Genomic DNA, 24642 nt, shown 5'->3' on the forward strand with positions numbered 1-24642 from the left:
CACTGGTGCCTGGAGGAACCTGGTAGCTTCAGGACCAGGGTTGGGAGACGTTGCTTTAGAGCCAGCAAAGTCATCAGGTTCTGAAGGAAGCTTCCAGAACCACCGTGGTATCCAGCCGTCCTCCAGAGGTCCTCCAGAGGTCTCTACCCAAATCTAACACGCCCAGTTCAGCCAATCAAGCAAGCGCTTCTGAAGACGGTGGACTGGTGGACTGGGGTTGGATCCAAAGCCTGGGAGAAGGTAGCTCTCCAGGAGTAAGGTTCTAGACCACTGCTTCAGAAAACCTAGAACTCGGACCTTTGAATTCGGACCAAAATGATGAACTAAGAAAGGTGAAAAGGTCAGTCACTGAGACTGGAGATTCTTGGAGGCAGTTCAGGTTTCCTAGTATAGCTCGTAAATGTCCAAAAGTTTGTGGACACCCCTTCAAATAAATCAATTCAGTTATTTTATGTAGCAACCATTGCTGAAACAGATGTGCTGATGCACAGTCTCTCTCACACACAGCTTGTCTAGTCCCTGTACAGAAGTACTGCCAATAGAATAGGACTCTCTAGAGCAGATTGATATTGATGAACCTATTGGCACCATACTGCCTCATGATGCCAGGCGTGGGCTAGAGGGGTGTATATAAAGCCCTCCAGCATTGAGCTGTGGAGCAGTAGAAGAACTGTCTTCTCTGGACAGTAGAGACAGTTACTCCAACAAAAGTAGGATCAGCTCTGTTTAATAGGCTGGATTTTAGAAGAAACTGAATGAACGAGGTGTCCAAATACTTTTTAAAAATTTTTATCAAACCTAAAATAGGAACAGGAATTAAGTCAGAGTCAGAAATAGTAAAAAGGACACACTGTTTATGTGGCAATATGGACATTTTTCAAGTAGAGAACATCAAGTAAGGAAGCCTGACCCTAATGGGTTAAAAAGCAGGAAAAACGAGCAGTTGAATGATGGGAGTGTTGAGTAAATTGTAGTAGCCTACGCTTTTCCGAATGGCTCTGCATCATCTGAGTGGGCAGCAGCAGCAGCAGAACTGGCAAAATGTCGAACCGCCTCCAGAGGCAACCCAGCATGTATGAGATGAATAGCCCACTGTGAAGATCTGCTGAACGTCAGCGGTGCCACATCTCCTAGTTTCTGTTCTGGATGACTGACAGCAGTAGAATGGTTCATTAAGAGTGACTGCACCAATAAGAATGAAGAAGGACTAGATCTGAGTTTAGGATGATAGTGCTTTTGGCCAAGTCCAACCCAGACCCAGACCCATTCCCGAACCAATACACAGAACCAGACCCATTCTTATTCACATTCCCATTTTTATTCCCATTCCTATAAACAGACCCAGACCCATTCATATTCCCATTCCCATTTTTATTCCCATTCCTATACACAGAACCAGACCAATTCTTATTCACATACACAGAACCAGACCCATTCCTATTCCCATACACAGACCCAGACCCATTCTTATTCCCATACACAGACCCATTCCTATTCCTATTCCCATTCCCATACACAGACCCATTCTTATTCCCATACACAGACCCATTCCTATTCCCATTCCCATACACAGACCCATTCCTATTCCCATACACAGAACCAGACCCATTCCATTCCCATACAGACCCAGACCTATTCTTATTCCCATTCCCATACACAGACCTAGACTCATTCTAATTCCAATACACAGACCCAGCCCCATTCTTATTCCCATACATAGACCCATTCCTATTCCCATACACAGAACCAGACCCATTCCATTCCCATACAGACCCAGACCTATTCTTATTCCCATTCCCATACACAGACCTAGACTCATTCTAATTCCAATACACCGACCCAGACCCATTCTTATTCCCATACACAGACCCATTCTTATTCTCATTCCCATTTTTATTCCCATTCCCATACCCATTCATATTCCCATTCCCATACACAGACCCAGACCCATTCCCATTTCAATTCCCATACCAATACACAGACCCAGACTAATTTCCATTCCCATACATAGACCCATACCCATACCCATTCCCATACACACACCCATACACACTGGGCTGAAGCAAATGGTTTATATCCTGACCAGATGGCTCCCTGATCTCCGTTGAATCATGCGTCTCCGTAGCAACACTCAGAAGTGTCCCGCCTCTTTGATGGCATGCAGCGCAATTTCCACTAGCACACTCAAACTGTTCCCTCCATGGGCAGTGGGCAAGCTCTCAAAAGAAGAGCAGGCATGTGATGAAGTGGAGGAGACCGTACTGAGCAAATCATAATTATTACAGACGTCGTCTGTTCTGGAGTAGGTTTCAGATACCGGTCAGCACTGTGCCAGTGCATTAATGCGCTAGAGCCAGATCAGGCATCCTTCAGTTCTTCAGGTAATATGGACTGGGTTGAGGAAGGATCCACTACTAGATAAATAAACCAGACAAACCAGGTCTTCATTACTTGTTTTTTTAATTTTGGAAGGAAAAAAAAACAACAACAGCATCACAAGGAGGTAAACATGTTCCCATTGCACATAAAATACATTTTCACATTAAAAATACCTGCTGACCTCATTAACTTTACAAAATGTACATTTCACATTCACAGGGGAGAATCAAGTGTAACACTGTCCAAATCCGTCAAGTTTATATATTACACTAAATGGACAAAAGTATTGGGACACCCCTCTTAATCCAATCTTACTCAAAATCAAGCCTCTAGTCCTGCAGTCTGTCAGTCCTTTCTTCCACACATTAGAAGTGAAAGAACGGGAGGTTCTGAAGAGCTCACTGAACTCCAGCGTGGTTCTGTATGTAATAGGAGACACCGCTGCACCAACAACAATAACAACAAGTCAGCTGGTGAAATTTAGACCTTCCCTCCTAGATCTTCCTCCATCAGCTGTGAGTGGTGTTATTATTATTGAACAGTGGAAGAGTTTAGGAGGAACAGCTCACAGAGAGCAGCTCAGCCACCATAGTAAAGTTACAGAGTTGGGTCAGGGCCGAGCGCTGAGCTCAATAACTGCAGAGCTCCAGACCTGCTGCTCCTTATTAATAATGCCTATGGGTTTAGAAGGGGATGTCAGAAAGGTTCCTGTCAGGATAATGTGTAGATGTCCCAATACTTTTGTCCAGATATTATGTGTGTGTATACACACACACACACACAGACATTGATCTGATACAGTACATACAGTAAATAAATAGCCATCCCATCCCCACAGTCAGTCTGTGGAGCAAAGTAGTTGAACAGCAAAGCCAGAAAACGGGAGATTACAGCTGATGTGTTAAATAATAATAATAATAATAATAATAATCAGGAGGTGAGAATTAGGATAAGTACCTGGACTGACTCGGATTCTTTGATTGGACAGCATTTATATATTAAACTTCTCTTTATCCCAAACAATCAAACATGGACCCACCTCTTACAAATGGCCAGAAACTCATACTGCGATGTCCACTTTGGCACTTCCCCAACGAGCAATGCAAATACCTCATAACAGACGAAGCAGAACAGATTCGCTTGCATACGTTCGGACCTTTCACCCTGAGTTCAGTTCCTCGTGTTGACCACGCTACAATCGTCCTGTCCCGTTACGCCCATACTTCCATTTCTTATCCAACACGTTCAGGCTGTCATTTTTCCTTTCTCTCACTCACACACACACACACACACACACACACACACACACACACACACACACACACACTTCCAAAACGAAGCAAGCACATGGCAGACAGCAGTAAACCTGCAGTCACACTCCAGCCAGCGGGATTCATCCCAAAGCGACTCAAGTGCCTGTATTACTAACAGCAGTTTCCATGGGAACCCTATAATTCTTCTATTTTCTAATGTACCTACATGTACACCACATCATTTACATATCTCAAAATACTGCACGTGAGGGTACTGTGTGCATGACCGGACCGCCCGGCAGTCATGTAGGCTAGAGCTTAGGGATCTACTCTAGAGCCGAAGGTTCTAAGACGGTTCTTGGGTTGGACGTGTGTTTTTCCATTGCGATTACCCAACCCACTCGCCTGTACTCTCCTAGATTACATGTAATCAGAGGTGTCAAGTAATGAAGGAGAAATGTTGGTTCTCTAAACTTTACTGGAGTAATTATTTTATTATTTTTCAGACTTTTTACTTCTACTTCTCACAAATTTCCCCCAATTATCTGAACTTTCTCCTCCTTACATTTTCAAATCAGCCTAGTTCTCCTATTTCATCTCCCTTTGTTTTCATTCCGGCTCGTCATCAATAAAAAAAACCCTCTCCAGATAAATCTCTCCATCCAGAAAGTGAGACACAGCAGACTGTGTCTGTAGTCTAGTATGAAGACTGTGTCCGTGGCAGAGACTCAAGAGAGCTGCAGTGAAACGTCCCGACTGAGCCCCACATTTACATTCCAATAAAGCTTATTGATCACACGCCTCTGAAGTCTGACTTTCTGCAGCTTTACAGAACTTCTAGACAACGACTCCTCATATTTTCCTCCATGAAGCTCATGTTGATGCTCAGTAGAGCACAGAGACGCTCCTTTAATAGAGCTGATATTACTGAAATGCTTCATTTTCAATGGGCAGATCTGCAGCTGAAACAGGAGCCTAGTGCAGCCCAACATTTTTAACATCAACATTTTAATAGATCATTCTCCTCATTATGAGTTTTAGAGAAATGGGTTTTGGGGAGGGGAGGGGGGGGTAGTGCACTATAGACCCCTGTGGCGCGGCCTAAGCTTCCGGCCTTTGTTTTCCTTCCATTACTTTTACTTTTCCACTTGAAGTCGTTCTGAAACCAGTACTTTTACACTTTTACTGGAGTAAAAAGCTTCAGTTGATACTTCAGCTTCTATAGACGTCTTTTAAACCCTCGTATCTCCACTCACTTCTACCTGAGGAATGAATGGGAATACTTTTCACACCCTTGCACGTAATGCTCCCGGGGGAGAGGGCCGGGGGAGCAACGGAAAAACTCTGAGTACCTGTTTCTGATGCATCGGCCAGCTTCCAGTCCTGGATTTTGTTTTTGCTGGACGTTACAGGAACAGTTGGTGTAACTGATTGGCTACGTACTGTCACACCTACCAAGGATTACACAGTCCAGGACTGGGAACTGGAGCCAAGGTCCAGATAAGACCTCAGCATTAGGTGCTACAGAACAGAGATGGTGTACCAGTACTGATGGGTATCATTATTGGGCCAAGATCATACCAAGACACCTGAACTCAACGCAGTAGTTTTTTCTGTATCAGCTGAAGATTCTGATCTCTGTATCGGATCGGAAAGTCACTCAGAACATCTTCATTCATTTCTTCTAGAAATGAGATGGTTCTCATTATAGCAGTGCTTCCAAAACCAGGCCTCAAACTGGTCCTCAGGGACCTCCAGATGATCCCAATATATCCCTATATATGTGTTGCGAGTTGGGTTGGACCAAAATCGTGGTCTATCTGGAGGTCCATGAAAAACAGGTTAAGAACAGCAGCATTCATAAAAGAACCAACCACTGCAAGGTTCTTGCTGGAACCTGAAGTGGTTCTTCTGTGGCAATCCTCCAAAGAACCCCCCCCCAAAAAAACCCAAAACAAAACATTGCAATAAAGAACCAACCACTGAAAGGTTCTTCCTGGAAGGGCGTGTCCCAATTGTGTACTACTTAGTAACACGAACTGATTTTTGAGTATTAGTGTAGATAAAAGGGTCAGAGTTGAGTATAATACTCAAATACCCACAATGCAATGCGATTCAATAACCAGAAAGGAAGGAGCTACTGCCTATTGGAATTATTCCAGAAAAATGGCAGATAACGGTAAACACGGATAACAATAAAGTGTAGTATCAATGGCATCAGGTGACCTTGCACTGATGTTTGTTGGCATAGCAACATCCGCTTCATCACTTCCTGTTTGCACAAAACAGGTTACTAGGTTACTATTTAGAGCACTAACCTGCCAAACCTGCACTATTAAGATCAGTATATAGTCTATACTTTATAGTATTAGTGTGTAGTACACAACTGGGACGCAGCCAGAGTGGTTCTTCTGTGGCATCGCTCCAAATAACCCCCAGGAGCCACTGCAATAAAGGGCCAACCACTGAAAGGTCCTTCCTGGAACCTAAAGGGGGCGTCCCAGTTGTGTACTACTTAGTAACACTAACTGGTTTTTGAGTATTAGTGTAGATAAAAGGGTCAAAGTTGAGTATAGTACTCGAATACCCAGGATGCATACTTAAAACTGGTTGGCTCTTAAATGTGGTTACGATGGACACTTTTATCCCACAATGCAATGCGAAAAACGGAAAGGGAGGAGCTACTCCCTATTGGAATTATTCCAAAAAAAATGGCGGATAACAGACAACGATAACGAAAAAAAGTACAGCAATAGCAACATCCGTTGGCATAGCAACATCCGCTTCATCACTTCCTGTTTGTTTTGCACTATTAGGATCAGTATATAGTCTATAGGGTATATATTACACAACTGGGACACAGCCAAAGTGGTTCTCCTGTGGCATCGCTCTGAAGAACTCCTGGGAGCTTCATCTTCCGGTTTGCGGGATCCTGCAGGAGCGTGAGGCATTAGAGCTGCGTTACGGATCCGTCTCTAATCTGATCTAATCTGATTGAGGGGATTGGCTGGATCAGAGGGGAAGCGAGGGCCAAAGGCTCCGACTGTTTACATGATCCTAATACAACACTCCCTCTCCCTCATCTCCACCAGACCAACAAACATGGACACAACCTCAATAACGCTGCTACTGCAAATTCTACACATATACTAGATGTTCAAATGTTTGTGGACACCCCTTATAATGAACGCATTCATTCCGCTGACAAAGATGTGCAAATGCACACACACAAACAGACACACAGCTTGACTAGTCCCTGTAGAGAAGTACTGCCAACAGAATTGCACAATCTGGAGGTCCTACTGGCACCATGCTAAGAGCGGTCAGGTGTGGGCTAGAGGGGTATAAAGCCCCCCAGCGTTGAGCTGTGGAGGAGCTGTGTTCTCTGGAATGATGGTGGTGCTCCATCCAGTACTTTTAGGATGAGTTGGGGATGATGAGGTGTCCCAATACTTTTGTCCACATATTGCACGTTCTGGATGTAAACATACTGCATATATTGAGAGAACGACAGCCTGCACGGAATGGCACGCAGAGGAGAGAGACAGCTGTGTGCATGTTCTGGAATATATGGAGTACATCCACCAATCCGATCTCATCCTGAGACATCCTTTTGGTCATGATTTTATCAGACACAGCTCTGGTGTTTTCCCAAATATCAAGAATTCTCAATAAAGCTGAACCAATTAAACCCAAAACGAGGACTGTCCACGTACCTCTTCTCCCATTGGACAGACCGGACTTCACTTACAAATCCAATGCACGCAGGATTTTCTATTACTCAGAATGCAGGCAGGTGGTCTGAAGTGGTCTAGGTTTTCATCTGAACCATGAGGGGTTAAACATGGGCCCGACCTGGGTTGTACACTGCATACCGGGCCTAGATGGGACCCATGTTGGGACCCAGGAGATGAAAATGGGCTGTAGCAATGGGACCCATTTGGAAAGCCCCAGGAACCCACAGGAACCCACCTAATCCATGTTCCACCCATGTAAGCCCCTCATGAGCATGTTGGCTGGGGTGGTTCTGCTCAAAGAACCACTGAAAGCACCCTTATTTTTGAGGAGTGCCGCCTGCCGAGCGGCTAAAATTGCTCATCTCTGAAAGCGCCAAGATGACGTTGATGAATTATTGATTATTAAAAAAATTATAATAATAAATAATAATAAGTGTGTAGGTACAGTAATGCATGGGAGAGAAAGCTCCCAAGCTGAAAATGAATATACTACGGTACACAGAACAGCTTGACCTACTGACCGATGTCTAGAACATACAATTAATACAACTGTACAGCACTCTTTAAGACGTACACCAAGTGTAGTGATCAGCTTTGGACGTGAAAACAAAAACAATGATTAGAAAAGGAGTTACAGAGCTGGAATTCATTGCACTTCATTGCTCATACATCCTTATTATTTCCTACTGCAGAACAACACATGGACAGAAGAAGCTAGGTTATACTGGACGATCGGTAAGCTTTGTCTTCATTCGGCCCAGAAACGCCGCTGTACTCCGGTCGTCTCGCCGTACAACCAAGAAGGAAGGAAACCGCCGAGATTAAAAAAACAACAACAAAAAAAGCATGATCATGCAGCGGCAACGTCGAGAGTGACCGAGCTCGGCCTAAATAGGGGCTCTGGTAAGTTACGTAGTGGCACAAGTTCTCCCCTCATGCCAGTAGAAAGAACACTGTACACTGTACACGGGTGCAGAGTCCCTTACTGCACTGCACTGAGAGGAACACGGCAGGACAGGGAGAGGTTTCCGGTCTGTGCGCGCGAGAGAGTGAAAGAGAGAGAGAGAGCGAAAGAGAGAGAGAGAGAGAGAGAGCGCGAGCGAGCGAGCACAATTGCAAGGGTCTCTGGAGAAGCATCTGCTCTATGGTTGACGATTACCATACATAAGAGGGATGATGTAGACGGAGATGTCGTCTCCGGAGCCCAGACGGTCGTTGGTTATACGCCAGCCTCGGTCCCTGAGAACACCCCTGGCACGCATCACCAGGTCCTGGGCTGCCATGGTGTACCTGGGGTGAGGGGGAAACTACTCATTTACTCGATTTCCTCATCAGTATAAATGTTTTCCACTGCAGCAATGACGCTAACATTATATATGGCCAAAAGTTTATGGACACCCCTTTACTTGAAAGCATTCTGCTACTTTAAGCTGCACCCATTGATGACTCCCCGGAGCAGATGAACATGAACCTACTGGCACCATGCTGCCTAATGCCAGGCGTGGGCTGGGCTGGAGGGGTATAAATTCATCAGTAATGACGACAGGGCAGGAAAGCCGTACCTGTGCAGGTCATCTGGGTCACAGTTGGCGAGGAAGGTGATGACAGACTCCGCCACTTCTTCATTAGAGAGGACGTCCCACAGGCCATCAGTGCCCATCACCAACACATCATCTGCTCCGTGCTCGTACTGCGTCAGGTTATACACCCTCACCTGAACACACACACACACACACACATACGCAATTAATCATAAATCATGACAATATTGCTACATACACCCACAGAGCACTTTATTAGGAACACCTACTCTTGCACGCTGATTCATTCATGTAATGATTTTAAATGGAGATGCTTTGAAGATACAAGGTCAGTATGAATTTTTACTACATTGTGGTTATGTGGTTTAGCTTTGTCAATATTTCAGAAGGTCTAGAAGCTCTGCATGGCTTATTACTCTTCAGTCGAGTCTCTGCTGTTTGGCTTTTTAAAAAAAGTGTTGGATAATTCTCATAATCACTCAATTAATCACAAAAGCAATGGCTAAATTACTCATTATACAACATGACAACAACTGACTGACCCAAACCAATCAATCACCTCCATTACTCCTGGGGTCCTACTGTACCCCAGCCATCCATGCCCACTCTCCCACAGAATTAAGGACTCAGGACTCAAAAAATACCTGACGAATAAAAAAGCAAAGTGTGGTACTTCTGTATTTCTGTCGAGCCATCCCTCTTAACAATCCTCCCAGCTTCTCACGAGAAAAGGAGCTACTGGCTGGTGTGATGAAAGGAGCTGGGGGAGGGAAAGCAGCACAGCTACTCTCAAATTGAGGACAATCCAGGAGGTAAACACCAGGCCTGCCGAATGAACTCTCACTGAACTCCTAGTGTAATGAATTAAAAATCAAAAGTGGTGTCTGAACGGGAGAGGCGAAGAGGAACATCAGACAGTCTGCAGTGAGACGGAAGACGGCGAGGCTTTGAAGACTGCAGAAGCTCCTCGGCAACAGGGAGTCAATGAATAAGGTAGCAGGGAAAGGTCTTCAGCTTTGGATCTCAGAAGCCTCGTCTGCAGTCAGATGAGAGGCAGCAAGGCTTCGGAAACACTGCAGTCATTTCCGGAACGTTAGGGCACTGCTGACATCTCACTCTACACAGCACCGGGGATCGAGGATGATTTCCACTCATCTAAGCTTTGATATTAATATTTAAAACACCCACTGGCCACTTTATGAGAAACGCCTGCCTGGTAGCTCCACCTTGCTGGAGCCCAGCTGTTGATACCTCAAGTTCTGACCACATAGATGCTCTCAGCTTTTTGGTACCAAAAGCTAGGGGTGGTCAATATGGAGAAAAGAAACATAAATCAGCCATTACATTAGGACCACTTGCCTAATACTAATAAGCCCCCCCTCCCCACCATCCCACCACAACAGATCTGACTCATCGAGGCATGGACTCCACAAGTCCTCTGAAGGCATCCTGCTGTGGTATCTGTGGCACCAAGACTAACTAACATTAGCAGCAGATCCTTTAATAAGTGCTGTAAGGTGTGAGGTGGGCGGAGCCTACATGAGCATCAATGAGCCTTAGGTGCCCATGACCCTGTCACCAGTTCACCAGTTGTCCCTTCTTGGAGCTCTTTTGGTAGGTACTGATCACTTGGCACGAAACACCCCACAAGACCTGATGCCTGATGTTCTGGAGATGTTCTGATGACCCAGTCATTGTCTAGAACCTCACAGTTTGGTTCTTCTTCTTGTCAAAGTGTCTCAGATTCTTATGCTTGTCCATTTCTCCTGCTTTTTACACCAACATCACCTTCAAGAACTGATCACTGATCCTGCTGCCTGATATGTAGATCCACCTCTTTACAGATGAAGATAATCCCACTGTAGATGAAGATCATCAGTGTTTTCCACTTCACCTGGTACTAATGTTATGGCTGGTCAGTGTATTGTGTATCAAGATAATTAGCATCTAACCCGGACGTCCAGGACCCAAGTGGGGTACCTGGGTACAAGTTCTAGTGTAAGGAATCAGCACCATTCCCCAGGACTAGATATCCTCTACCGCAGGAGAACCCGTACCTCAGTACACTGAGAGAGTGAACTCACCTCCGGACAGCAGGACAGAAACGGCTTAATGTAGATGTTGGAATCGTGGACTTTGAGGTCATGGTCACCCAGACCACGGGTCACGCCTATGGTGGCCATCACTCGAGCCTGCAGAGAAATCAGAGGTTCAGTATGATATACACATCTACTGTTCAAAAGTTTGGAATCACTTTTACATACTGTATAACAAACCTAGTTGACGATGGCTGCTGTCAATCAAAAACACTGTATCTCCATTTTTGATGATTTTCACTTTTTTTTTTTTACACAATTTATAACTTTTTCTTTTTATGTAAATGAATGAGCCAATAGAAATGCTCCAAAATGACTTCTCTACTGTCCAGAGAAAAAGAGGCTTTCTACTAGACTCCGGAGCAGTATTGCAGTGAGGATTTGATTGCATTCTGCTACAATAGCATTAGTGAGGTCATGGCGTTGGATGATCAACACCCCCACCTCATCCTAAAAGTACTTGATGGAGCTCCACCACCATCATTTCAGAGAACACAGTTCTTCCACTGCTCCACAGCTCAATGCTTGGGGGCTTTATACCCCTTTAGCCCACACCTGGCATTAGGCAGCAGCATGGTGCCAATAGGTTCATCAATGTTTAGTTATCTGCTCCAGAGAGTCCTATTCTATTGGCAGTACTTCTCTACAGGGACTAGACAAGCTGTACTGTGTACTGTATCAGCAATGGGTGCAGCTTAAAGTAGCTGAATGCATTCATTAGAAGGGGTGTCCATAAACTTTTGGCCACACAGTGTACCAACACACACACACACACGAATATGCTACTGGCTGGAAGCACAGAAGCCACACGGTGAGTTTTCCGCACCCTCTCTACAGCCCCCCCCCCCCCCCCCCCCCCCTCATCCCGCTCTCCCCTCGCCTCCCTACTGCTGCAATCTCCTCTCAAGAGCAGACTTTCAAGTTAATGAAGCCTTTTGCATCCCCCCTTGCTGTTTCAGCCCCATCTCTACCCCTGCAATCTCCCTTCTCTCCCCCCACTGAACTCCCCCATCCTCTCCTCTCCTCTCCGCCCCGCTCTCTTACCTTCTTCCCTTCGCCGTATATTAAGGGGAACCTGAGGTCCTCATCCTCAATGGTTTTATAGGCCCTGCAGACGGGGAAGAAGAACAGAGGCTATCAGAGAGTCTCTCAACTTATTAATGGAACACAATGAACAGAAAATACACCTCTACACCACACACACACACACACACACACACACACACACACACACACACACACAAACACACACAGGTATATGAAGTGCCCTCACCAGCCGGTCATGGTGAAGTCCCGGTACAGCATCTTTTTGCCCAATTCCTTCCTCTGGACCCTTCTGGGGAACTCCAGGTGTGTGAACTCCCCTCCTAACAAATGGGGCTGCATGAAGCCCTACACTCAGATCAGACACAGAAAGAGAGAGAGAGAATCACAAAGTGTTTATTATTATTATTATTATTATTTTTATGTATTTATGATTAACTTTCCAAAAGATCAGCAGAAGTTCAAACTGACCAGGAATTGCAGCCTCTGTCGCTCTGATTCAGGGGTGAACTCTGCAGACACTGGAATGATCTCCCCATTCCTGATTATGATGGCTCTGAGGAGGGGAAACACACACACACACACACACACATACACATACACATACACATACACATACACACACACACACACATACACATACACACATACACACATACACACGCCCCATTACTACAACACCCAGAAAGCCCTTGCTCTAGGGCCCAACAGTGGCAGCTTTGCCGAGCCCGGGTATCAAACCCACAGCCCTGTCATCAACAGCCCAGCGCTCCAACCGCTGAGCCTCCACTGCCCCTAAACAGCTTCACGAGTCAAAGGACACTTTCTTCAGTCCTTCATCATCAAACACTTTCACTTAGAGTGAAGAACTGACCTGATCTGTTTGATCTATTGGTCAGTTATTGATTAATGCTGTTTGTAAGAGAGATGCAGTTGTACAGCTTTCTAGCAATAATAAATACCCGTCATTTACCCCAATAATGAAACCTAGGCTAGTCACGCACTAGAGGTCTACAGCTCAGCTCATCCTCCTGAGACTAACCAGAAACCTAACTCCAATGCTCCAGTGCAGAAACACACACACACACACACTGTTTGATGTTGGCGTTGGTCTTGTTTTGTGGTGTGCCTCTCTCCAGGGTGGTTCCAGTGAGGAGTCAGTAGGGCTTGGATATTTTTAGGCCACTAATGACCTGCTCTACATAACTACTCATTACCAGCTATGATCCACCGACAACTACAACACAACACAGCCGGCTCCTTTACATCGTTTCAGGCTTTAACTGAAGTAAACAAAGTTTTTATTTCTTTAAGGGTCAAAGTACAATAATAATAATAATAGTAATAATAATAATACTTATTATAGTGAAATCCTGCATACTCCAATACCGTAAAACCATGATATTTTCTGAGACCATGAAAAGGTGGTGCGGACCTTAGCACCAGTGCTAGATATATGGAACATCAACATCCCCCCACTTTTTATCCTTTACAATTTTTTTTTATTTGTTTGTATCTAATTTTTTTTTAATGTATTCATTAAATAATTTATTTATCAATTTGTTTAGATTGTGAATAGCAAATTCTTCTAGTAAATACTGTATTATCTCTGAAGGCTGTACTAAAGGTTTGGTGTTAGGAAGGAGAAATAGGAGGAATTGAGGGAAATTTTATTTATTAATTTATTATGATGTTTTTTTTTTGTTTGGTTTTTTTACTTTCCTTTCACCTTCCTAACACCTAATATATATATATAGGGATTCAAGGATACTTTGTCATTCGCATCACATGCGGTACATGGGGAGGAACAAAATTGAGACCTCAAGATCCCAGTTAGACACAGAGTTTTTTTCAATTAAAATAAATAAAGTAATAATAATAGAACAATCTAGAATATAAGAGGGGTAGGCATAAATTGGAAAGAGAAAAAATTATATATATATATATATATAAATTTGTGTTCAGCTTGCCAAAGTTCTCACGTTTGCAATATAATAAATCCCATCATTTACATACGTTGCTCTGCTAGTGGCCTAATTAGCATCCCTAGCCCTCCTGAGCACTAATAAGAAACCCAGCATGTGTTTCAGGGTGTAAAGCAGCGCGTACTGCGTGTTGTGTAATGACCTCAGGTCAGTGAGACTCACCTGCTGTCCCCTGCATTGGCCACGTACAGCTTTCCGAGAATGAAGGCCACCACAAGCGCAGTGCATCCACCAGAGATATTATACACGGCTTTCTCCCGCTCGATCTGGGTATCCTGATACACACACAAATAGGCCGGGGTCAAAGCTGGGTACGGTCATAATGCCATCATTTTGCAGCTGATCTACTGAAGAGTCCCGATGCTCGATACCAAACATTTTTCAGTTTTTCACTTTTTGACAAAATGTGACTCGGACAGTCGATCTTCACACTGTACCAGAATTTCATGATGAATGGACCAATGGAAATGCTCCAAAATTCATAATAATGAATCTTTTTTTTCATTGACTTCCATTGAAAGTTAAGTGGGTTTTTCCCTTCCCCTGTAAAGTTGCCGTTTTGGAGGTTTTTGGAGGTTTTTGGCCTGACAGCAACCATATACATAATGGATAAGTCTGTGAGGTGAGCTTGGAGTGGGGTTGTCAGTCTGGAAGACTTCATGGTTAAACCTTCTGGAGAGGATGTGGGCCTTATTCAGCCAATCACTGATGCAGGGGTAATCACAGGTGCCTACCTGATGGTCCATGTTGTAGAATATGGGTGAAGGGAATGGGCTGGACTGGGCTAGGGATGCACCGATCCGGCTTTTTCAGCTCCGATACAGATACAGATGCATAAACTTTGCATATCGGTCGATACCGATACCAGTCTGATACCATTGCTGAATTAATAAACCATATATCTCACCATGTGGGAGAGATTTGAGGCATCAGGACTGACTTAAACATTACTTTATATAATATAACAAATTAACACACAGATATAAATGTACTAAACTGCTGTTTATTTGTCACTAAAATAAACAATGGTGCAGAAGCATTCAAATAAGGAGTAAACTTCTTAAAACATATTAAATTACATAAAATATATCAGTCAAAACTGAAAATATGTAGCTTCACTTTGTCAAACCAGTAATCAATCTTATTTTTAAATATTTAGCGTAATTCAGAATAAAATCTAGCAGCTGATCCTGAGAATAAATCAGTAACTCCATCAAACATACAAGCAGGAATTAAAAACTGCAAACATGTAAACATTTAGTTCAGTCTCACACCGACCAGTTAAAGTAAAAGGATCGGTTCCATGGATCGGCCTAATTATCCGATACCCGATCCAGCTAATTTTGTTAATATCGGGGCCGATATCCGATCCTAATATCGGATCGGTGCATCTCTAGGCTGGGCTAGGCTGGGCTGGGCCCTGGGTGTCACCCCAATAATTAGGTGCAGGTTTTTTCCCCTTGAGCTTCACACACCCACTTCAGCCCACAGGCTGTAGTGTAGGACTATGACCTAGAGTAGCAGGTGATGCTCTGGCCAGAATGGGAGCTGCATGGCACAGTCACAGAGCAGAGGCGTCCGGGGCAGGATTACTGCACCTCCCTGCCTGAGGACAACCCTGCTATAAAAATGCAATGAATTCCCGAAAAGATGAAAAAACACACACACACACACACACACACACACACACACAGTTCCCATCCCTCGTCTTCATCTTCACACTCCTGCTAGCTGTTGAGAATAAGCAGAGAAGTGGGACTGCATTCATCTCCTCAGTCCAGCTGGTCGCCACGCTGAGATCCTCCCGCATTAAGAGCAGTCTGAGAGCGGTAATGACTGACCTCCCTCTCTGAGCCTCCAGCAGATCCGGGCTTTACTGCAGGAAAATCATTACAGGCTGAACCCGCCGTGCTCCGGGCGCTGCAGTCATTTTCCAGTTCGAAGGCGCAGCTGTGAATTTCCAACGTTCAGTGTGAAAACAGGGCAAGACAAGGCAACCATGTTCAGCATTAGTGTTGGATACCGATGGAATTTGGCCTTCACCTTCAACGGATCCATACAGTGAGCACACACACACAGCAACAGTGAGCACACACACTTGCCCCATTACTACAACACCCAGAAAGCCCTTGCTCTAGGGCCCAACAGTGGCAGCTTTGCCGAGCCCGGGTATCGAACCCACAACCCTGTCATCAACAGCCCAGTGCTCCAACCGCTGAGCCTCCACTGCCCCTAAACAGCTTCACGAGTCAAAGGACACTTTCTTCAGTCCTTCATCATCAAACACTTTCACTTAGAGTGAAGAACTGACCTGATCTGTTTGATCTATTGATCAGTTATTGATTAATGCTGTTTGTAAGAGGCAGTGCTAGGAAGGGTTTCCGTTCTATTGGGAGGAGTTTTTGTTGTATTGGGAGGAGTTTTTGTTGTATTGGGAGGAGTTTTTGTTGTATTGGGAGGATTTTTGCTTGTGGAATGTGTCTTGGTTAGACACTGTTGCACTGGTAGGAGTTTCCATCATACTGGGAGTAGTTTCCGTTGCGCCGGGGGGAGTTTCCGTTGCTGGAAACGGTTTCGTTTGTGCCGGGAGGAGTTTCCTTTGGGCCAGGAGGGGTTTCGTTTCCGTTGGGCCAGGGAGGGGTTTCGTTTCCGTTGCGCCGGGAGGGGTTTCGTTTCCGTTGCGCCGGGAGGGGTTTCGTTTCCGTTGCGCCGGGAGGGGTTTCGTTTCCGTTGCGCCGGGAGGGGTTTCGTTTCCGTTGGGCCGGGAGGGGTTTCGTTTCCGTTGCGCCGGGAGGGGTTTCGTTTCCGTTGCGCCGGGAGGGGTTTCGTTTCCGTTGCGCCGGGAGGGGTTTCGTTTCCGTTGGGCCGGGAGGGGTTTCGTTTCCGTTGGGCCAGGGAGGGGTTTCGTTTCCGTTGGGCCAGGGAGGGGTTTCGTTTCCGTTGCGCCGGGAGGGGTTTCGTTTCCGTTGCGCCGGGAGGGGTTTCGTTTCCGTTGCGCCGGGAGGGGTTTCGTTTCCGTTGCGCCGGGAGGGGTTTCGTTTCCGTTGGGCCGGGAGGGGTTTCGTTTCCGTTGCGCCGGAAAGGGGTTTCCGTTGCGCCGGAAAGGGGTTTCCGTTGCGCCGGAAAGGGGTTTCCGTTGCGCCGGAAAGGGGTTTCCGTTGTGCCGGGAGGAGTTTCCGTTGTGCCGGGAGGAGTTTCCGTTGCTGTAAACGGTTTTGTTTGTGCCGGGAGGGGTTTCGCTTGTGTTACGCCGGGAGGGGCTTAATTTCTGTTGCGCCGGGAGGGGCTTCATTTCCGTTGTGTCCGGAGGAGTTTCCGTTGCTGGAAACGGTTTTGTTTGTGCCGGGAGGAGTTTCGTTTGTGAAACGTGGATGTGTTCACACTGCTATAATGTGGCTGATTTGTGAAGTGGTCTGACTGAGGGGATTTGAGTGTATCTGGTGTAAATGAGTCCTGGCTATGTTCACACTTGCATTTTTACCCAAATATGATCCTGATCCTCCAGATGCATGAAGTGAGCAGGAGTTAACAGGGTCCATCTGTTCTTCATTCATCAGGCCAATTTATTTACCAATGCATTTCTCTGGCATCACTCAAAGAACCCCTGAAGAAGACAAGCGCCCGGTTCTGGTTGGGTTCGGGCTGTAAACTTGGTGCTGTGGGTTGTTTAGGTTAAGTCTGGTTTGGTCAAGTCTGATGAAAGCTCTACTCTGGGTGTGTGGAGCTCACAGTGGAGTGGGTGGGAGGAAAGGACAGGAGGCAGCAGAGTGGGCAGAAGGTCTGAGGGCAGGGGGGAGGAAGTAGAGTCCAGCTCCCCCCTGTGCATCCTAATGAACCATCTGATGAGTGTATTAATGCTTAAAGTGTGTGCAAAGCCACAGACCATCAGCATCTCGGCTACGTGAGATTCGATGACACAGGACAACAACATGTTTTCGGACATACTATATGTCCAAAAGTTTGTGGACACCCTTTCTAATGAATGCATTCAGCTACTCTACACATTGCTGACATAGATGAGCAAATGCACACACACAGCTTGTCTAGTCTCTGTAGAGAAGAAGTACTGCCAATAGAATAAGACTCTCCGGAGCAGATAAACATCAACCTACTGGCACCATGCTGCCTAATGTCAGGCGTGGGCACAGCTTTGAGCTGTGGAGCAGTGGAAGAACGTAAAGATCACAGTCCATCCAATACTACCGGGCTGAACCAGGGAGTTGGGGATGATGAGGTGGAGCAGTGAGTGTTCAACATCCTGGCCTGACTAACTCAGCTCTTGTCGCTGAATGCAATCAAATCATTATAGCAATGCTGCACCAAAATCTAGTAGAAAGTCTTCTTCTCTGGACAGTAGAGACAGTTACTCCAACAGAAGCAGGAGAAGCTCTTTTTAACATCACTGATTTCAGAAGAAATGAGAAATGAGCAGGTGTCCCAATACTTTTGTCCATTTCCACTCAATTAAAAGGAACAGCATTGTCAGCATAAACAGGCGTTTGCTTTATTTGGAGTTCAGACTTCCACATATTACTAAATGTAAATACGGTTCTCTCTCTGATACGGGACTATAAATGGCATAAAGCCCCAACAGTAATGTGAAAGACTAGTGGAGAGCCGGCCGAGACATGAGAGCTGTGATTGGCCGCTGAGGTTATTATTTCACCATAGTGATTCTGAATGCTCTCAGAGTTCAGATATTAGTACTGTGATTAAATTTTAATAATTATTATTATCATTTCTCTGCAATTTTTGAGCAGCAGGTTTTGAGCAGTTGTCATTTCTGCAAATAAATAAATTCTCTAAATATTAATATTTTATTTGGAATTTAGGGGAAATGTTGTCCTTGGTTTATAAAATACAACGCAAATGTTCATTTCCCTTAAACACACTGCCTATAAATAGTAAAACCAGAGACAGAAGAGGTGGATCTATATATCAGGCAGCAGGTGATCAGTGATCAATTCTTGAAGGTGATGTTGGTGGACAATCGTAAGAATCTGAAACACTTTGACAAGAAGAACCAAACCATGAGGTTCTAGACAGTGACTGGGCCATCAGAACATCTCCAGAACATCAGGAGCAGGTCTTGTCGGGTGTTCCTGGTATGCAGTGGTCAGTACCTACCAAAAGTGCTCCAAGAAGGGACAAGGTCATGGACACCTAAGGCTCACTGATGCTCCTGGAGGCCCCGCCCACCTCACAGCTGACAGGACTTATTAAAGGATCTGCTGCTAACGTTAGTTAGTCTTGGTGCCACAGATACCACAGCAGGACGCCTTCAGAGGACTTGTGGAGTCCATGCCTCAGATGGTCAGATCTGCTGTGGTGGCACAAGGACCTACTCAAAGACAGGTGGTGCTAATGTTATGGCTGATCTGTGTGTGTGTGTGTACACATGTTTATTATGGCTAATTTTCACTTTGGGAAGGCTGACAATTTCGGGACAGATCTGGAACAGATCTAGAGCCTCCGGGACATGTGTGTAGGGGTGTGTATCCAGTGATAATCCGTCACAAGGATAAAAAGCTAATAATGAAGTATCAGCAGAAAGTGGTAAACACAGGGTTACAGAATATATATATGCATAAATAAATAATTAAATAAAAAAGAGAAGAGGAATAAAATCCACTGTGATTCACAGAGCTGAGGAGTCTGGCCGACCAACCGAGACACAGACGAGTGCTACCATCTAGTGGTAAAATATCATATTTCATATTTAATAAAAAGGAACTGAAGCTTCCGCAACACCAGTGAAGCCTGGGAATCAGTTCATGTCTGTGCGGAAATAAGGCCAGCAATGACCTGGTCACTGTGGACACAAGGTGGGGGGGGGGGCAGAAAGAGAGAGAGAGAGAGAGAGAGAGACAGACAGACAGACAGACAGACAGACAGAGAGAGAGACACAGAGAAACAGAGAGAGAGACATGGAGAGAGAGAGAGAGACAGAAACAGAGAGAGACATGGAGAGAGAGAGAGAGAGAGAGAGAGAGAGAGAGAAACAGAGAGAGACATGGAGAGAGAGAGAGAGACAGAGAGAGAGAGAGACAGACAGAAACAGAGAGAGACATGGAGAGAGAGAGAGTGAGAGAGTGAGATAGAGAGACAGAAACAGAGAGAGACATGGAGAGAGAGAGAGAGAGTGAGAGAGAGAGAGACAGAAACAGAGAGAGACATGGAGAGAGAGAGAGAGAGATAGAGAGACAGAAACAGAGAGAGACATGGAGAGAGAGAGAGTGAGAGAGAGAGACAGAAACAGAGAGAGACATGGAGAGAGAGTGAGAAAGAGACAGAAACAGAGAGAGAGAGAGAGTGAGAGAGAGAGACAGAAACAGAGAGACATGGAGAGAGAGAGAGAGATAGAGAGAGAGACAGAAACAGAGACATGGAGAGAGAGAGAGATAGAGAGAGAGACAGAAACAGAGACATGGAGAGAGAGAGAGTGAGAGAGAGAGACAGAAACAGAGAGAGACATGGAGAGAGAGAGAGAGAGAGAGAGAGAGAGAGAGAGAGAAACAGAGAGAGACATGGAGAGAGAGAGAGAGAGAGACAGAAACAGAGAGAGACATGGAGAGAGAGACAGAGACAGACAGAAACAGAGAGAGACACAGAGAGAGACACAGAGAGAGACACAGAGAGAGACAGAGAGAGAGACAGAGAGAGACAGAGAGAGACAGAGAGAGACAGAGAGAGACAGAGAGACAGAGACAGAGAGAGACAGAGACAGAGAGAGACAGAAACAGAGAGAGACAGAGACAGAGAGAGACAGAGAGAGACATGGAGAGAGAGAGAGAGAGACAGACAGAAACAGAGAGACATGGAGAGAGAGACAGAGAGAGAGAGAGAGAGACAAAAAACAGAGAGAGAGAGAGAGACAGAAACAGAGAGAGACATGGAGAGAGAGAGAGAGAGAGAGACAGAAACAGAGAGAGACATGGAGAGAGAGAGAGAGAGAGAGAGAGAGAGAGACAGAAACAGAGAGAGACATGGAGAGAGAGAGAGAGAGAGAGAGAGAGAGACAGCAGACCAGGGGACGCATGTCTCCGGCGTGCACCACTGGGACCACTGCTCTAGGTGATGCTAATTGGTGGTGTACACATTTAGCTCCGTTAGCCTCGTAGCTGCAGAAACTTCAGACCCTAAACCCGTCCTGGCTGATGGACAGTCTTCACTGAGCTGCTCCTTCAGCAGTGTGTCTAATGTAGGCTGCACAGCCCATTTCCTCAAAAGCCTGAGAGGACACGCAAGAAACTTCAAACCACCCATCTGTTCCAGCTGCAGAGTTAAAGACCATTTTTAGCTCCCAAACAAACCCACCGCCGAGCCCCTCCCGTCGCCGCGGGAGCCGCAACTCACCATTTCTTTGAAGGCGTTCTCCAGCGCCCCGATCACCAGGCTCTCGTGCTGGATCTTCTTCTCTGTGAAGAATCGGGGCGGAGGGGTGCAGGGTGAGCCAGGAGCGCCCGCGGCCCCGCGAAGGGAGGCAGCTCGGGTCAAGGCGCGGTGCGTGCCGGGGGTGACCTGGTGGTTGGGTTCTTCTCCCAGCACGGTTGGGGGGAGGGAGGCCAGGTTTCGCAGGACGTCCAGGATGTCCTGCAGCTGCTCTACGATGTGTTGCTGGAGCACTTTGGAGGCCATGACCGCCGCGCCTGATCCAGCGTGTCCGTCAAACAGAGCCCAATAATGCAAGATCAGCCCCTCCGACTCCTGCTGAAGACAGAGATGGGGTTAGGGGTGTGAGGAAGGGAAATCAGGGCGGATGAGTGATTTCGACACAGGGCCCAGCACCACCCCGATCCCGTAATCTAATCACCCACTAATCACAAGCCCCTCCCTTCCTACCAAGCCCCTCCCCTCAGGCTCAACAGTGACGTCTCGTGTCCCAGCCCCGCTTCATGGTTTCATAGGATTTTACTCACAACCTCAATACCACTACACCACCAGCACCCCCCATACCCCCCCTCCCCAAGCAGCCTACATCTCCCACTAGTCACACTCCACCTTACCTCAGCCCTTCTTATCCACGGCCACTGACTAGATCTCTCAGCTACCCTCTCAGCACCGCTCCTCTATACCTGAATTCAACCAGCGGAGACGTGACAGACTTCTCTATGAAACCCCCAACATCTACCTGCCACACCTGCCACCCACGCTCGCTCACCCCAGCCCCCAAATCTGCATACGTCAACCTCATGTTACCACCTGACAGCTCTATAAAGTAAACTCTCCGCTTGCTGCCCCAAATAGAACACAATATCCAGCCTCAGTGTAGGTACCGCGATGCAACGTGGAACCTGTGGAACCTGTAGTTTTGTGTCTATGTCTGGCATCAGCTTCTATTCCCCAATATTCAAACCCTGCACTCGTCCCGACTGCCCTGCTGCCACCAACACTAATAACTGACAGATTATCCGTCTATCAAAACAGCCGCTTAGCGCAGCCCTAATTTCAACCGATGGAAACAATAAAGTATTACTTATTACTGGTCAGAACGGCACAGTAATATTAATTAAAAAGGTATTACATTATTATTTTGATTCCATTTTAGACTAAGTGCACAATTTAATGACAGGTCCGGGTGTTCTTACATTATTATTATTATTATTATTATTATTAATTATGAAATAATTATAATTTGAAAGCTTCCAGCTACTGAAACCATTACCACTTAAACTAAGAGATAGAACTAACTCCCAAACGTAATAATTCAAAGTCAAAATAATTCATTTGAAGGTGCGGGATAAGTTCTGTATTTATTTATTTATTTATTTATTATTTTTGTAAGTGCTTTTATAACCTGCCCAGGGACTACAGGTGAAAACCAGCTCATTAGCGAACTCTGGCACATTTACACTGACGTGGAACCTGAAATGTTGATTAATGTGAATTGTCCCCAATAAATAAATAAATAAATAAATAAATAAATAAGCACTGGAAAGTAAAAACAGCTACTGGCTTTAAACCAGCTTATTAAAACCATCTGCAGAACTATGTACGAGAACATTCGTGGCATCTGAGGTATTCGCTGGTGCTCTGGCTTAAAGCCATGCCTTCCAACAAAGCATCTGTTTGTCCCTAGAGAGGCATCCCTAAGAGGATTAGCCTCCACACACACACACACACACACACACACACACAAATATATATATATATATATATAAACACACAGCGGACATCAGTTCACGCGAGTGCTTCTATATATAGGCCAGTATCCTCCTACCATCTCACTGAGGCATGAAGGAGCTAGTCATAAAGGACCTGTTTGAACACCGGGCTATGACTGATCTGGTGCTTAAAGGTTTTATTCATCTGCCTCAAAAACTAGGCCTCAGCTGAGAAAACACACACACACACACACACACACACACACACACACACACACACACACACACACACAACTAGAGGGATAAGAGGCACGGGCTGTGAGGGAAGTTATGTGATGGTCACCGAGGGTCAAGGACAATTATATAGGCATCACAATATTTGTGTGTGTGTGTGTGTGTGTGGGGGGGGGGGGGGGTTGGTGGTCACATCTTATCTTACAACTTATCTAGCCTAGATAGCCTCAAACCATTCACTCAAACCCTCAAATCCTGCTAACTAAGCTAACGCTAACCAGCTTCTCTCTCTGGATTCAGAACAGGTGAACATTAGTGATTCGACGGCTTAGGATTGAGTAAATGATGGATTTAAAACAGCACAGGGTTCACAATGAGCAAACAGGACGTCTGCCAGCAATCTCTTCTAATAAACTACGTATTAAAAGAAACGATACAGTCCCGCAAAAATACAGCGCTACTTCCATATATCGATATGTTCGGATGCCCTTTGCTTCACATCGCCGTAAATTCCAGGCGTCTGAAATGCCGGAAATGTCTCACAGTAGCCCCATATTAAATGTAATTATATATTAAAAATTATATTTAGACCCTTTAAAGCACAGGCTGAGTTTGACATCACCCACACATCCCTAACATCACTGGGTTCAGCAAAACGTAGAAACCCTCATATCTGGATGTCTGACTTTATGTAAATGCTTCCTAATTCCCAAGACTAAATACAGCCTCAGCTCTCTTGGTCGTCTGATTGCCCCTTTTTCCTCTTCTCGACTCATCTGGTTTCTGCACACTGAGACCCACCCAGAGGTAGAGTGTGAGTATGTGTATGTGTATGTGTGTGTGTGTGTGTGTGTGTGTGTGTGTGTGTGTGTGTTTGGGGGGGGGGGCATGCGTCCTGACTCATGTGGGCCAATAGTGTGCGTGGGCGCTGAAGAGGTCAAACCAATCAGAGTCTGAGTGCAGGATGGGACTGCAGGGGCTGACTCTCCAGAACGGAAAGAACTGCACTGATAAAAGCTGACAAGTGTGAGAGTGCTGCGAGTGGGAGGCTGGACGGGGAGGCCGGGCGGGGAGGCTGGACGTCATGTAGATGTGGGTGCAGAGTAGGTCTGAGATGGAGTGAGGATGGAGAGAGCAGCTGCGATGTGCTCACAGATGTGCTTATAGAAAGCTTGCTTTGAGGGCCCGTTACTTTAAGCGATAATGAGCCACCGCTCAACCCCACCAGCCCCACCCTTTTCATAAATCTCCCCGGCTACACCCCCGACT

General features: G+C 45.8%; 1 protein-coding gene across 2 annotated transcripts in view; it reads right to left on the reverse strand.

The window, feature by feature from the left end:
* Positions 1-2443: 2443 nt before the first annotated feature.
* LOC140549534 (protein phosphatase 1H-like) overlaps positions 2444-24642 on the reverse strand; it is a 32862-nt gene continuing 10663 nt past the window's right edge. Inside the window, exons 3-10 of one of the 2 annotated variants that reach the window (XM_072673252.1) lie at positions 21392-21745; positions 14198-14310; positions 12522-12606; positions 12280-12398; positions 12051-12114; positions 10995-11102; positions 8932-9083; positions 2444-8659 (exon numbers count right to left, since the gene is read on the reverse strand). In XM_072673252.1, coding sequence (XP_072529353.1) covers positions 8512-8659; positions 8932-9083; positions 10995-11102; positions 12051-12114; positions 12280-12398; positions 12522-12606; positions 14198-14310; positions 21392-21745 — 1143 coding nt within the window. In that variant the 3' untranslated portion in view covers positions 2444-8511. The remainder of the gene's footprint in view (positions 8660-8931; positions 9084-10994; positions 11103-12050; positions 12115-12279; positions 12399-12521; positions 12607-14197; positions 14311-21391; positions 21746-24642) is intronic. The other variant, XM_072673253.1, reaches the window with a different exon arrangement.

This window comes from Salminus brasiliensis, chromosome 2 (genome assembly GCF_030463535.1).
Source record: "Salminus brasiliensis chromosome 2, fSalBra1.hap2, whole genome shotgun sequence".
NCBI lineage: Eukaryota > Metazoa > Chordata > Actinopteri > Characiformes > Bryconidae > Salminus > Salminus brasiliensis.